Here is a 13152-nt window from a genome sequence, read left to right as displayed (position 1 = left end):
TAATTACCTCGTGTGGTGCTTGATGCAACTATGCAATGTATGAAAGAATGCACCTTGTTGTCTTCTTAATGCTAGCAATAGAATGTCAAATAATGAAGAAGACTAGTGTAGAGAGAGTTAAGTTCTTTTTTGAAGATATGCTCAAATAGTAACACTAGAACTCAAACATATAACATTCTTTTCTTCACTCTAATACCCAATTGATGCACTTAGATGTGTAGTATTAAGTTTTACTATATTGTACATAAGTGTGGGCTATTTTTAGAGTGAGTGGATTAAAAGAGGAATAAACAAAAAAATTCCTAACGACACTTTTTGTCTCTACTACTGGATGAAGTATCCATTGGAGAAAATAGATACATCGGAATATAGTCATTGGGTCTTGAATATATCTGTTGGGCAACTGTCAAAACTATTTGGTAAGCATCCGATTAGCCAGAATGGTTATCAAAAGGCATCCGGTAGTTACCGATAGAGTCTGGTAGTTATTGGTTGCTCTCGGGTCATTAAAGGCCTGTCAAGTTTTATGAAAATAGAACTAAACCGGTTGTTACCAGTACCTACTGGTAGTATTTTTGTCCTGTTTAGACAGACCATACGAAAACGATCATATCTTAATCATTTGAACTCAGAATGAGATGATTCAAGTTGCATTGGATTCACAACTCAATGCTCTACAACTTTGTAAAAGAAATGATTGTTCCTCCAGGGCTACAGCCTCACCGCATAGAGCCCCACCACCTGAGAGTGGTGCATACGACTTCGAGGGCATGATGTCCACCATGCGGGCCTTACAGGATGGCCAAGTTCAGCTACTGAGAAGGCTGGACGAGAGTGCTTACAGGGAGGAACGAATCCTGGAGCAGCAGGCTACTTTGGAGAACTCCTTTCTCCAACTGGGCCAAGACTTGAGCACCACGGCCAACACCATGTCAGCAGATTTTGGCCGACTACGGAGGGCAATACGGCTAGTGAACGCGAGGTTTGACTACTACGACCACCGCCTCGACGTCAACTCTAGGCCTCCGGCGAACATGGTGATCATTGATGACGACGACGATGACCAGTGAGGGCTTAGCTCGCCCACACCAGCTTTTATCTATTTTCCTTTTTGTGGACCTTTTTGTATATTTCATTTCTTCTTATTCCTTGTATTTGCACTGTAACTGGAATCATTGTGGAATAATATATTTTGATGGTGATTTTTGTGGTGAATTCATATGTGGAATACTTGTGTAGTTTAGTTGTGGTGTATTTTGCTACTTGTGATCATTGTCATATATGAATATATTGTTTATCAGGTTTTTGTGTGAAAAATTTTTGGAAATCCCATTTTATGCTGTTATGCTGCCGAAATTTTGTCAAACTAGTACTTGATAAGTTATAACATCAACTTATTTACCTTTTATCTACTCTCACGCATGCCATGAATGCAACATCTAATGCAACCATTTTTAATACTTCATTCTTTGGCTTTTACTCTTTAAAGCTTTTACATTAACCCAATCCCATTTCCCTATTATAAATTCTACGGGATTCTAATGGTATGCTGTGAGTGGAGCAGAGCATCACACTCTGATACCACCGTTGTCACACCTCGTTCACACTGAACCGGGCCAGTGACGGGTTAACACCGGTTAACCCAAACCTGTCAGGATCATCTGATATTGTATTCCACCACAACATACACACAACTAATAAAAACTTATCAAATCAGCGGAAGACTAGGTTTACCTGTGAATATTCCCATAATACTTGATACCCGAATTGTGATACAATAGTTATATACATGTGGGCCCGAAGAATGATATTTACACAATAAAAGTACAATTCATATATCAAGTACGTAAAGGAAACCATCAAAATAATCAGAGTACATAGCTCAGCTCGGTATCAAGACTAGAGCTCAGCTCGGCATCAAGGTTTGAGCCCAGCTCGGCATCACATGGTAGAGCTCAGCTCAGCATCAGAACTGCGGTCCCGTAGCACAACTCTTGCACGAGCAGTCAGTGCCGTGCTCTAACTCCTCAGGGGCCCACCAGTCCTCCTCGGGGAACTCGACTGTGGGACCCACCCCGTGCTCTTCAGATGTATGACCTGTAAAATCATCTAAAAAGGGGTGCACACGTGAGATGAGCTCACTAGCTCAGTAAGTGGAAAGATGGACCACACAGCAGTCCACACAATGAACACAACCATATACACTACATGCTATGCATTACATTTTAAATCACATCCACCTAAGCAACATTACTAAGTCTTCGGTTTAGTGCTACTACAGCCACAGTGCACGTATACTCCGGGTACGAGCCACAAACTCCATCCCGCGATACGCCCATAGGGCTGTCAGAGAATGCCCACCGTGAGTACTCGGAAAAGTAAAAACATGCCGACCACAGGCTCTCAACAAAAATGTAAATGACTGAAATTAAAGGTGCTGACTCCAGCAATTTAAAAGCAATACGATTGGCCCTCTTGAATATACCATCGAGGTTGTCGACTGTCCTAATGACCTGCCGGGCGTTATGTCTAACCGCTACAGTGACCCGACAACCGCGACCACTGCTTCCCCCCAAATGGTAACCCAACACCTTAACCCCTGTTGGGAAGGGTCGTAGCACGGGATGGTGAAAATCCTAAACCGCATGCTTCTATATGACAATAGTACGATTGCATAGTGCCACCGCGTCCCATACCACGGGCCACCAATGCACTCGTTTCCAAGCCGACTACGACATCTATTCTATCAATACATCATGCACAATGATGTCAACATTCATCACATAAGCATCTCATCACTTGGCATTTAGAAAGTAAACATAGCACACATGCATAACAATGTGAGGATGACTAATCTACATAGCATTTTCATGATGGCATGACTAGACTAGATACAAATTAAATGAATGCCAAACAATGCCTTGAAACAAGGCCAAACGTCCTCTCCCCACTTACTTGTAGTGTACAAGGATTCCCGTTCGGTACGGGTGAGATCCGGTGCGAAACGTGTAGGATTTGGTGAACCTAACATGATCGAGCGGGGTTAGTACTTCACCATTTTAGGATCAAAATTAACAAGATCCGATGACAAAATCATGTTTAGAACGTTAAAAGAAGGTCGCACGTCCGATTTGGGTCCAATCTGACGAAAAAAATCACCTTCGGGGCCACTCAGGTGGGTCAGACAGGTGGGCTGTCTGGCCCACCGGTTTGGCCCACCGGTTTGGACCGGCAGGCAAGTTGGCCCGTCGGTTGGCCCGCCGATTGGGCCAGGGGGCCCTGCTAAGACCGGCGGCCAGGGTGGCCCGCTGGTTGTGCCTGAAGGCCCTGCCCTCTCAGGCGGGTGCTCACAGGCGGGCCAGATGGCCCATCGGTCCTACCCACCGGTCTTGGCAGAAAAACTGTTGTTTCTTCCCAACTTTCTCCATTCTTTGGGGATTCAAATGGGGCTTTTCCCAACCCATTCTTAACACCTTCAATGTCTTATAGGATGGTTCTAACCTAGATCTAGGTTAGATTCAAGTGATGGGAAACCATCTTACCTTCTTTGCTCAAGAACACCTTCAAACCCTCAAAATCACTTCAAACCCACAATGCTTCTCCAACCTTGTCAATACCTCTTCAAATCCTTCAAGATCAACACATAAATCATCTATTAAACCTTAGATTCATCATTTCAAAGGGGATTTACAAGATCTCAAGAAACCCTACTCGAATCAAGGGTTTATGCTTGGTATGGTGAATGTTCAAGAAACCCAACTTTGCTTACCTCTAAATGTAGATCTAGAGTTGAAGATCACTCTTCCGGCGCCAGAATGGCAAGATTAAGCTTCGGCGCCGCTGAAATCCTTCTCTTCCTTCTCTTCCCTTCTTCTTCCCTTTCTTTTCTCTCTCCTCTTTACTATCCTCACCAACGTACGGGTGTCATAAATGAAAAGAAAAGAAAATCATAAATGCTATATATATATATACTTCCTAAATAACTGAATAGTTCACATGGATGGGTCACTCAGGTGGGTGGGTGCGCCCACCTGTCCGCCCACCTGAGGGCCAAAACTTGGGATTTTGACAGAGTTCGAGCCTCGGCGCGAACCCCACCCCTGGCATACGATATAATATACGTACACACCTTAATATGCGGCTACAATACCTAATTTATCCGTACATGGCCTTATGATAGGTGCATGTACACGGCTTGGGTACTCCCGTCTCTTCTGGCATTGGCTCGGACTTATCGGGCCAGCCGGTGTTTAAGGTCACCCTTGCCATCATAGTCCATAAGGAGCCCGCTCTAACTCTCTCCGGTTCGGGTCCTGCATAATTAAACCGGTTCAACCGTGTAATCAGACCGGGTTTAAGAATTAGGGTATTACAACTTGTGTATGGTGTGTGCACTATTACATTGGACTAAGATCTTCAAGACTTCTATTAGTCTTCTTGCAAATGGTCTTTTGATATCTTCTTATAGTTGGTCTTCAAGAGTCTTCATGTTGACCTTGCATGCTTGATGTCTTCAATGTACTTTAATGCACTTCAAGACTTGATACTTTAAGGCTTGATACCTCCTGATACCTTCTACAATCTTAATACAAACTTGTTAATGCATCTCAATTGATGACTTCAATCTTCATTCCATTTACCAATTTGTCTCTTCGACTTGAAGTCTATAAAACAATACTCAAAAGCAAATTATGAAATATCTTCATATATTTGTTATCATCAAAACCAACTATAGGAGTGTGGGCATATCCCTAACAATAATTAAGAACTTTGATGCGTGGATATTTTAAAACAAGAACGAAGGAATGTTTTTGTAACCCATAAGTTAGCTTTAAGGGCAATGATAGGGAAAGTAACTATGAAACAATAGATGATGTTAAGCCCTCTTTGGTATCATTTTTCATTTTTATTTTTATCTATTTAACAAAAATCATTAACGAAAATTATTTTTTATCAAAACATTAAAAAGTTTTGGTAATAAATAGACAAAAATGGTTTTCTGTGATAAATAGATTTGGTATCCCTATGTTCAAAATGGGTTTTTGAACAAATGGGTGAAGAGATATCCCCTTCACTCATCTTCTTCAACTCTCTCTCTCTCTCTCTCTCTCTCTCCCTAGAAAGCCCCAAGGGCCTTGTTGCAACCTATTGCGGCAAGCCCGTAAGGGCTACTGCTGCGTGTGGCTGGTCACGGGCAAAAAATGACCTTAGTTAAAAAAAAAAAAAAAAAAAAAAAAAAAAAAAAAAAAACCGTTGAAATCGGTTGATGGAAGGAGAAGAAAAGGATGGAAGTGGTCTTCAAAGAACTTTCAGATCTGAAATCGCATAAAGCCCGCAAAGGCCTTGTTGCAGCCTATTGCGGCAAGCCCGCAAGGGCGGCTAGTCACGAGCAGCAGTCCACTAGTCCTCTTCTGCTCCACTTGCAGGTCTTCAAATGATCTGCAAAAAATGACCTTAGTTGAGAGAAAAAAAAAAAGCTGGGGGAGGGGGTGGCAGGCTACAATCAGTTGATGGAAGGAGAAGAAAGGGATGAAAGTGGGGATTGGCTACTGCTAGCACTCGCCGAAAGTTATGAATTTGTAGGGTAGGAGATTGCGTGTGTTCAGAAGTTGAGGGTAGGATGGAGCAAAGATGGGTTTCTACTTGATTTTGTTATAATAGTAATGAAATGACGTTTTTACCCTCGATTTGGGGAGGTATAAACACATGGTCTTTAATGTTCAATGCAAAAACAACTGAAAATGGTTTTCAACGAAAAACCATAAGCGAATTTCAGGTTCTTTTTATTTTTGTGTTTTTTCAATATTTTTTAAATAGAATAGGGTCCATAAACGACACCAAATGCAACCAAAAAAAAAATTGATTTTTAAGGTAAAAATCAAAAAGAAAAATGATACCAAAGAAGAAGTAGCTTCATTAATTTTGTACTACTAGTTTTTTCTTGCAACCAGAAAATAAAAATTACTCTATGTTGGCAGACATGAGATGTACCCCTACATATGAACATCTTGTAGAAATAACTCTATGTATTGACATCCTCAAGAGACACATCTCTACACATAAAGAGGCGTTTACATATATCCTAACAACAACAAAAAAAAGAGGCATTTACATACATGTATACAAAAAGTTGTAATGACAAAACTATACCAAAGGATATACCTCTATGTATGGACATGACTTTGCAATAGGATGTGTCTCTTTACTATTGTTATTTTTTTTTTGGGGGGGGGATTGTTGTACCATTCAAATATGTGTGCCTAGATGGTATTTCCCCTTTATAAATAAAGAAAGAAACTCACTCTTCTTTACAATCTTGTTTTATTCTTACTGTCTCAAAGCTTCTCTTTTGCGAGGAGTTTTCCCTATTTATTCTGAGAGTTTCTCTTTGGTAAACACAACCGTTGGGGTTGGCTTTGTTGTTTGGTTCACATCAACTATAAGGCCTTCCAAAGGCTACTTCATATTGGAAGACATGTCACATGGGCCTTTTGTACCATAGAGGTCAACGACATTCTTAAGGAGAGTGACGTTGATACAACTCAGACCTTGTTCATGATGTCGTTTCTCTTTCTCCTAATACGTTGGTGGCTTGACATTGGAGATTGACCATTCATACGCTTGAGTTTTTGAATTCTACTCATATTACAAGAGTTTCTTATTCACTTTGAAGCCTTCATTTTACGGTACTAGTTAAGTCGGTGAAAGAGCCAGTGGCACTACAATTAAGTTGCACTACTGCAACATGCTAACCAATAAGATTCGAAACTTGAAAACAACCTCTCTTGTGAAGCCAGAGGTAAAGCTACCTACGTATACTCCTCCTAAACCCTACAATAGCGGGAGCCTAGTACACTAGGTTGCTCTTTTTCTTTTTCAATTACGTTGGTACACCATCCTTGCACAACCTTGATTACGGTCCCAACCCCGAATATGAATATGCAAATGCTACACCTTATGCAAAAGAAAATGGCAAGACTCCTCCATTGTCTAACTGTGCGGTGGCCACCATGATACCTGAACTGATCAACCCCAAACCTAAATGTTTGAATATCATAAACAACTTTGGGTGCCTTAACCCCTGGAGAGTTAAATGGGACCCGAGAGTGACCTTCCACCACTTATTACCCTCGCCCACCGAGGAAGCAACTTCAATGCACGTTACTAGGAATTTACGAATGTCATAAGCAGTTATGATGGCTCTTGTATCTGCAGAACTTGTATAGATTGGGTGCAACAAAGATGGTGCTGGTTGGGCTTGGACTGCTTAAATGCATACCTAATCAAACTTTCCACGTTAAACAGTGACAATGGCTGTGTCAATGATCATCACATTTGGCTCTTGAACATACTCAATGTCAGCCTCCCAGACTAGTCTTTGTGTAACAGAACATATATAATACATTACAGTTAATAGCCATACACATCCATTTTAGGAATACCGGGAAGCAAGACTGATAATCCAGTCACAAACTTCTGACCATATGAGGCGGCCTAGAGCCTTCAATACTAGTTTGTTCAGAAGAGCTTCTAAATCTAAAGCTTCATTTCCTGGGGAACTGGGTCAAGCGCATTAACAGAACTTTAAGCCCCAAATGAGAAATCCACTCCATATAAGAATTTAAGTGGCTATAATGTTATGGTGTTAGACATTATATTGTAGGTTTACCGTACCAAACTAAGCTTCTTGTGGCCTGTGGGAGTGGGAGATAGGGTGGGGCTCTAAAGTTGCCTTCCCCTGCAGCAACCAGGTCCGAACAGAGACCAATACATCTTCAGGGATTCCTTTAATCCAACACAAGTTGTCAATGAAATTGCAGCCAAAACCTTATCCCAACTTAATGGGGTCACTACATAGAGATTCCAAGCAAGAACGAACTGAGGATCCATGCAAAAAGATTGACGAGTTATGACTGATTAAAATAAGTGCCGACTGTCAACCTGACGCACCACTACAAATCAATCACAGGCTTATAACGACAAACTAAATAAGGTATCAGTTGTCTACCTAATGTACAATATAGATCGGTCAAGCCAAAGCGTCCTACATGCATTACGTCCACCACCAAGGCAATCCATCACCCAACCTACTTTTATGAAAGGGGGAATGATGTAATAAAATCTTGACAGCCCTGCTAAGCACGAAACAACATTGATTCATGTACCTCTAGAAGAAAAACTAATTTTACTCAATACCAATGAAATCACAACCAATAGACATTATACCAAGTCCGCAAGGACCGCAACTGACTTCTATCCAATCAGCATCTACCATCTGGCACAAACTTAGAGCAACAAACTGGCACTCCTATTATCATCTTACTCCTTTATCTCCTATGTATGGTTAGATTGAGACCTAAAATAAAAATTTTACTGTATACACCACACCTATCGTTTTCTGAAAGCTGCAGCTCACTAAATCCAAACATCACATTTGTTCTACTCTAACTAATTGCAGCAACCTACTAGCGGAGAACCTAGAGCTAGCCTTAGTTTGTGCATCTACAAAATAATGAACAGACTTCTTCTTCTTTGTGCCCCTGAGAGATAGACAACATGCAATCTTTCTCAACAATTAACTTAAAGCAAAAGCCAAGAGCTTGATAACAGCACTTTCACTGCCGATGAAGCCAAGGACAATACAACTCAATGTAGATAGTGGTAATAGTAGGTTTCTCTTTTAAAATTCCACGTGTCTCCCTAGGTGTATGTGGATTTGCATGTCCTGTGTATATGCTCATATGGCACATGCATGCTTGCTTAGTTCACCATGTATGAGTCTCTACTTCATTAACAATATAATATTGCCATATGATTCTCCAGAACCTCTGAGGAGTATGAGTTCTCCCAATCCATTTCTATTGATCCCTAAGAAAGCCAACTGAAAACCATGGCAGGCCATTCTTCATACTATCTAGTAAATGCTTCCTCCAAAACATCAGAATTTAGGCCCAACTAAATAACTGTATAAAGACCCAGACAGTCAAACAGTGGGGGACCCCTCAGATAGGGACAGAAAGTCAAACCCTCTTTCTAGGTGAGAGAACCGTATTTATATCAAAAGCCTATGACAAAGAAATTTGTAGATAAAATCATGTCCAGATAAAAAACACCTAATGGACAAACGACAGATGCAATTTGACATTAGGGTATACTGACACCTTCGGAAACCAACAGAATTGTATGACATATCATCCATCATTCTTTAATTTACACTTTCAGAAGATGCTAAATTTACACCCTCATCCCATCCACTTGGGATTGGCAACGACAACCTTGCTTTACCATGTCACTCTCTACCAAGGGCCATATCTTTTCTATTAAATCACAAACCTTTTAACTCTTTTAGAGGGATGCAATTATGGGAATGCAACATTTTACAGGGATCCTGACAATTATAGGCATGCAACAATTACAGGGATCCTGAAAACAATAATCTAAATACCAGCCTGGGTTCATATGAATAACTCACAGAATGCTACACGAGTGACGTGATAGAGATTCAAATCCAAGTAGGATGATTGACCTACAACGAACCCCTAAATAAAGAACAAGAAGGATTTCAAAAAACAAGGGGACTTCAGTCAGTGAATGGAAGCATCAAACCTTGGCTCATAGAAACAGACTTGACTGTTGTATGACTGAAGAGCAAAGCCAGCAATCCAAGACCACACCTTCTTATCAACATCATAAAGCAGACCCTTCCCTTGGTTCCAAGACGTAAAGCAGATCAAGTTATCTTGTCCAAAACATTCAAATCTCTCTGCCGATAATCTCAACAACGCTCTAAAATACTTTGGTGGCATCCTACTTATTTCCACCCACATAATCTTTGCATGATCCAACTCCCAAATTCTCATACTTTGAAGAGTACTGTAAAGACCTATCCTTCCAACTAGAAACAAGCGCTTCTGCATGCCAGCAACAAGATACCCATCCAATAAAGATCGGGGAAACTTAGCTGGAATGTGTTCCCAGTACCCTGTATCTAGGTGATACATCATCAAACCGAGCGGTGATAGGGTCTCTAGATATAGCCGAGAGTCACAAAATGCCATCTTTGAGGAGCATAGATTCACAGCCGGCATTATCTGACGAAGCAACCAAGTGTTAAGCTTTGAATCATAGACCTCAGTCGGCAAAGTCTTGTCACCATATATATCACTTGTGGCAATCACTTTAAATGATTTATTGGTCCGATCCACAACCAAGATCAATTGTCTTTGCTGATTATAGTGCATGCTAGGGAGGGTCCTCCAAGTTTGAGTAAGGGGGTTACAGACCAATGTTTTGAAAGTCATCCCATCAAGTCCAGAGAAGCAAACAAGACCACCAGAAGAACCAACTAGCGAGAATGCCCACTGCGGTAAATAGGTGAAGGGGATCTTAAACCAAGTTTTTAGTGGCAAACTGAACACAGAGCACTGCGGGGCCTGCGAGTTCATCCAGAATGTGAGAAGGCATGGCCCATGAGATGGCACTTGGGAGTGGAATTTAAGAAAGCTACTGTCTTGGAGTATCGAATTCCACCGTTTACAGACAGATCGGAGACGGAAGATCATAAATGGAGAAACCCGAGCTAAGATTTCATTCAACAGATCTTCTGGTAACATCGCCCAAATGTTGTCTTCCATATGAACATCGGGTTGGACTACTTTGCCAAATGTTGCAGTTGTCTCTTCGTCAAAGCCTCGTGGCTTGGTCCTGATCACCTTCTGCCTCGAAGGGCTAGAATTCCTGGATCCAGCCCGGCCAGAAGGGCTCGTGTTCCTCGATCCAGATATACCCACCTGTGTATCTTGCTTCGGACAAGTATTATCTTCACCAGAAACATCATTTTTCGAAATTATCGACCTGAATGCTTTCGTTTCAGATTCAAAAACTGCTCCATCCCCTTTCATTACTTAAGAAACCAATCTCCACCAAACAAAGCCCAATTCCAAAGCACGCGTTCCCAGATGAGTTAACCAAAACAACCAATCCAAACCCTAATCCACGGTTGAGTTATGATCACCCAAAACACACCAGAACAGTCGATGTTAAGAACAACCATTCCAGCCCTCTGATCAACCAAAACCCAATTGCTCCCTCGATACAAAACGATTATTTACAGGGTAACAGGAAATCGAACATTGGGAACTTTTAATGTACAAAAGGAAGCCATAAAGGATCAAAGAATGGATCTTTTTAGATGGAGAGAGAATACCTTTTAAGATTTAACATTGGATTCTCAAAATCCAGACAAAGCTCCCTGTTTATTGTTCTTCCTTGTTCCTTCAAAGTTAAACAAACGCCGTTGAAAGTTGAAACCCAACCCAGCACTGCAGCGCAGCGTCGAGTACTCTTCTGTCCTATGCTTTCAACGTCTTGAGTTGCTTCTTGTCGCTTGCGGCGGCCCTCGCTGACGATGGTTGATGAGCTGAGACAGATGATCTAGATGTTTTATATACAGGGGACCATTCTTGACCGTTGAAAGGTTTTCATTTAGTTATTCAGATCATCTGTTACTAGTCTATTCGATGGGGGTGGGGCCTTGTTTGGCAGTGTGGCCCAGCACTGAGTGGGATGACAGTGTAAGGACGGTGTAGTTAGGTTGATGTGTGGTGAGTGGTGAGTGGTGACTGGTGAGCACGAATCGACGGTAGTGGTCTTGTGGGATTTTTCTCTTCAAAAAAAAAAGTCTCGTGGGTAAAGAGTGAGGACCTCTGTTAGTTAAAATGAGAACGACAAAAAAAAAAAAAAAATTGTTCGGTAGGAGCATGTTTTAAATGGATCAAAACATGAATAAGATGATCAAAACTATGGTCAAATACGATAAAAATGGAAAAAAATAAAAAACGAATGATACACGTTTTAAACGTTTATATTTAAATAATACGGTGTCAAAAAAAAAGTAATATATAGACATAAATTGATATAATAATTCTCTAAATACCTGAATAACAATCAAAATAAATATAGATAATATTCATATTTCAATCCAAATTCTAAACCTATTATATCAAGAAATAACATTGAAAATATATCTATCCAAAGATTAATATAAGATCCAAAATACATCATTCAAATATCCAAAATACATCATTCAAATATCCAAGATCATGATCCAAATTACATAATCCAAAATGTATCATCCAAATTACATCATCCCAATTCATTAAAAAAAAACACAAATGTATCATAATATAGAATTAGGTTGATCATGAATAGGTTCAACATATGTCTCTTCAAGTCTCTCTGTCTCCAACTCAATGTTTACATCAGGCAAGTCATCAAATTTCTCTAGGTCAATAGGTTTTGTATCCTGAATTGCTCGGCTTTCATACTTCTCCTTCATCAAAGAATTCATTTTAATGTATACCAAATCTTCTAACATTTTTTGAGTTAATCTGTTTCTCTTCTTTGTTTGTGCTGCGTCCCAAGCACTCCAATTCCTCTCGCAAGGAGAGGAACTACAAGGTTGGCTTAAGATTCTGCAAGCAACCTTTTGAACCACAGGAAGATAATCACTCATATATTCCCACCAAATCCCTACAAATTAACACAAGTAAACACATACAAGGATGATTTACAAATAGAAATATAAACTTAATTAACTAACAGACTTACTTGGATGGTTAGTTTTTATTAAAGATTTTCCTGTGATATTGAACAAATCTGGGCTCCTCATTCGATACTCAACCATTTCTGTAGTGAATTGCTCACGATCTTCTAGAAGAACCATGGTTGCCACAACACATTCTTGAGCTTGCACAACTGTACTTGTCTCAATAAAAAGTCCACCATCAAACAAATTATTAGGATTTAAAGCTGCAGCAAACACATGAACAGGATGAATTATATTCTTTTCCACTCTTGTATCAAACAAATCTAATATGGTAAAGTACTTTACTCCATCACTCTCCTTTAACTTCCATAATTTTTCTTTTGCAACAAGGCGAAGAATCCTAATGAGAGGATCCATAAAAGCAATAACCTCCTTTGCCTCGTCCCAGAATATATTAGATTGAATTATCCTGACAGTCTTTAATGCTATTTCAACTCTATTGCAATGGAAGTCTCTCCATCCAGATGATGCAACCAATAGCCTTAACTCATTCTCAACTACAATAAGATATTGAAGCATTAAAAAATTAGTAGCAAACCTTGTCT

General features: G+C 40.3%; 1 protein-coding gene across 2 annotated transcripts; it reads right to left on the bottom strand.

Annotated features, from left to right (window-relative positions):
• Positions 1-7889: 7889 nt before the first annotated feature.
• LOC122089964 (F-box/kelch-repeat protein At5g15710) lies at positions 7890-11448 on the bottom strand. 2 transcript variants are annotated; one of them, XM_042659751.1, is made up of 2 exons: positions 9607-11448; positions 7890-8132 (listed from the first exon to the last, which is right to left on the bottom strand). In XM_042659751.1, the coding sequence occupies exons 1-2, from the start codon at positions 10899-10901 to the stop codon at positions 8054-8056; spliced, it is 1374 nt and encodes a 457-aa protein (XP_042515685.1). In that variant the 5' UTR covers positions 10902-11448; the 3' UTR covers positions 7890-8053. The 2 variants fall into 2 exon arrangements, with proteins under 2 accessions (XP_042515685.1, XP_042515693.1); XM_042659759.1 differs by lacking the exon at positions 7890-8132 and having other exon boundaries at positions 9185-11445.
• Positions 11449-13152: the final 1704 nt, after the last annotated feature.

This window comes from Macadamia integrifolia, chromosome 2, assembly GCF_013358625.1.
Source record: "Macadamia integrifolia cultivar HAES 741 chromosome 2, SCU_Mint_v3, whole genome shotgun sequence".
Lineage (NCBI taxonomy): Eukaryota > Viridiplantae > Streptophyta > Magnoliopsida > Proteales > Proteaceae > Macadamia > Macadamia integrifolia.
Note: the sequence above shows the minus strand (reverse complement) of the source record. Positions and strands in the feature narration are given on the sequence as shown.

Excerpts from the sequence above, each read along its gene's own strand:
- LOC122089964 (XM_042659751.1), bottom strand. The coding sequence starts at position 10,901 with ATGAAAGGGGATGGAGCAGTTTTTGAATCTGAAACGAAAGCATTCAGG. Across the intron at positions 8,133-9,606 it reads GTCTGTTTCTATGAGCCAAG|GGCTGTCAAGATTTTATTAC; the intron begins GTTTGATGCTTC and ends CGTGCTTAGCAG.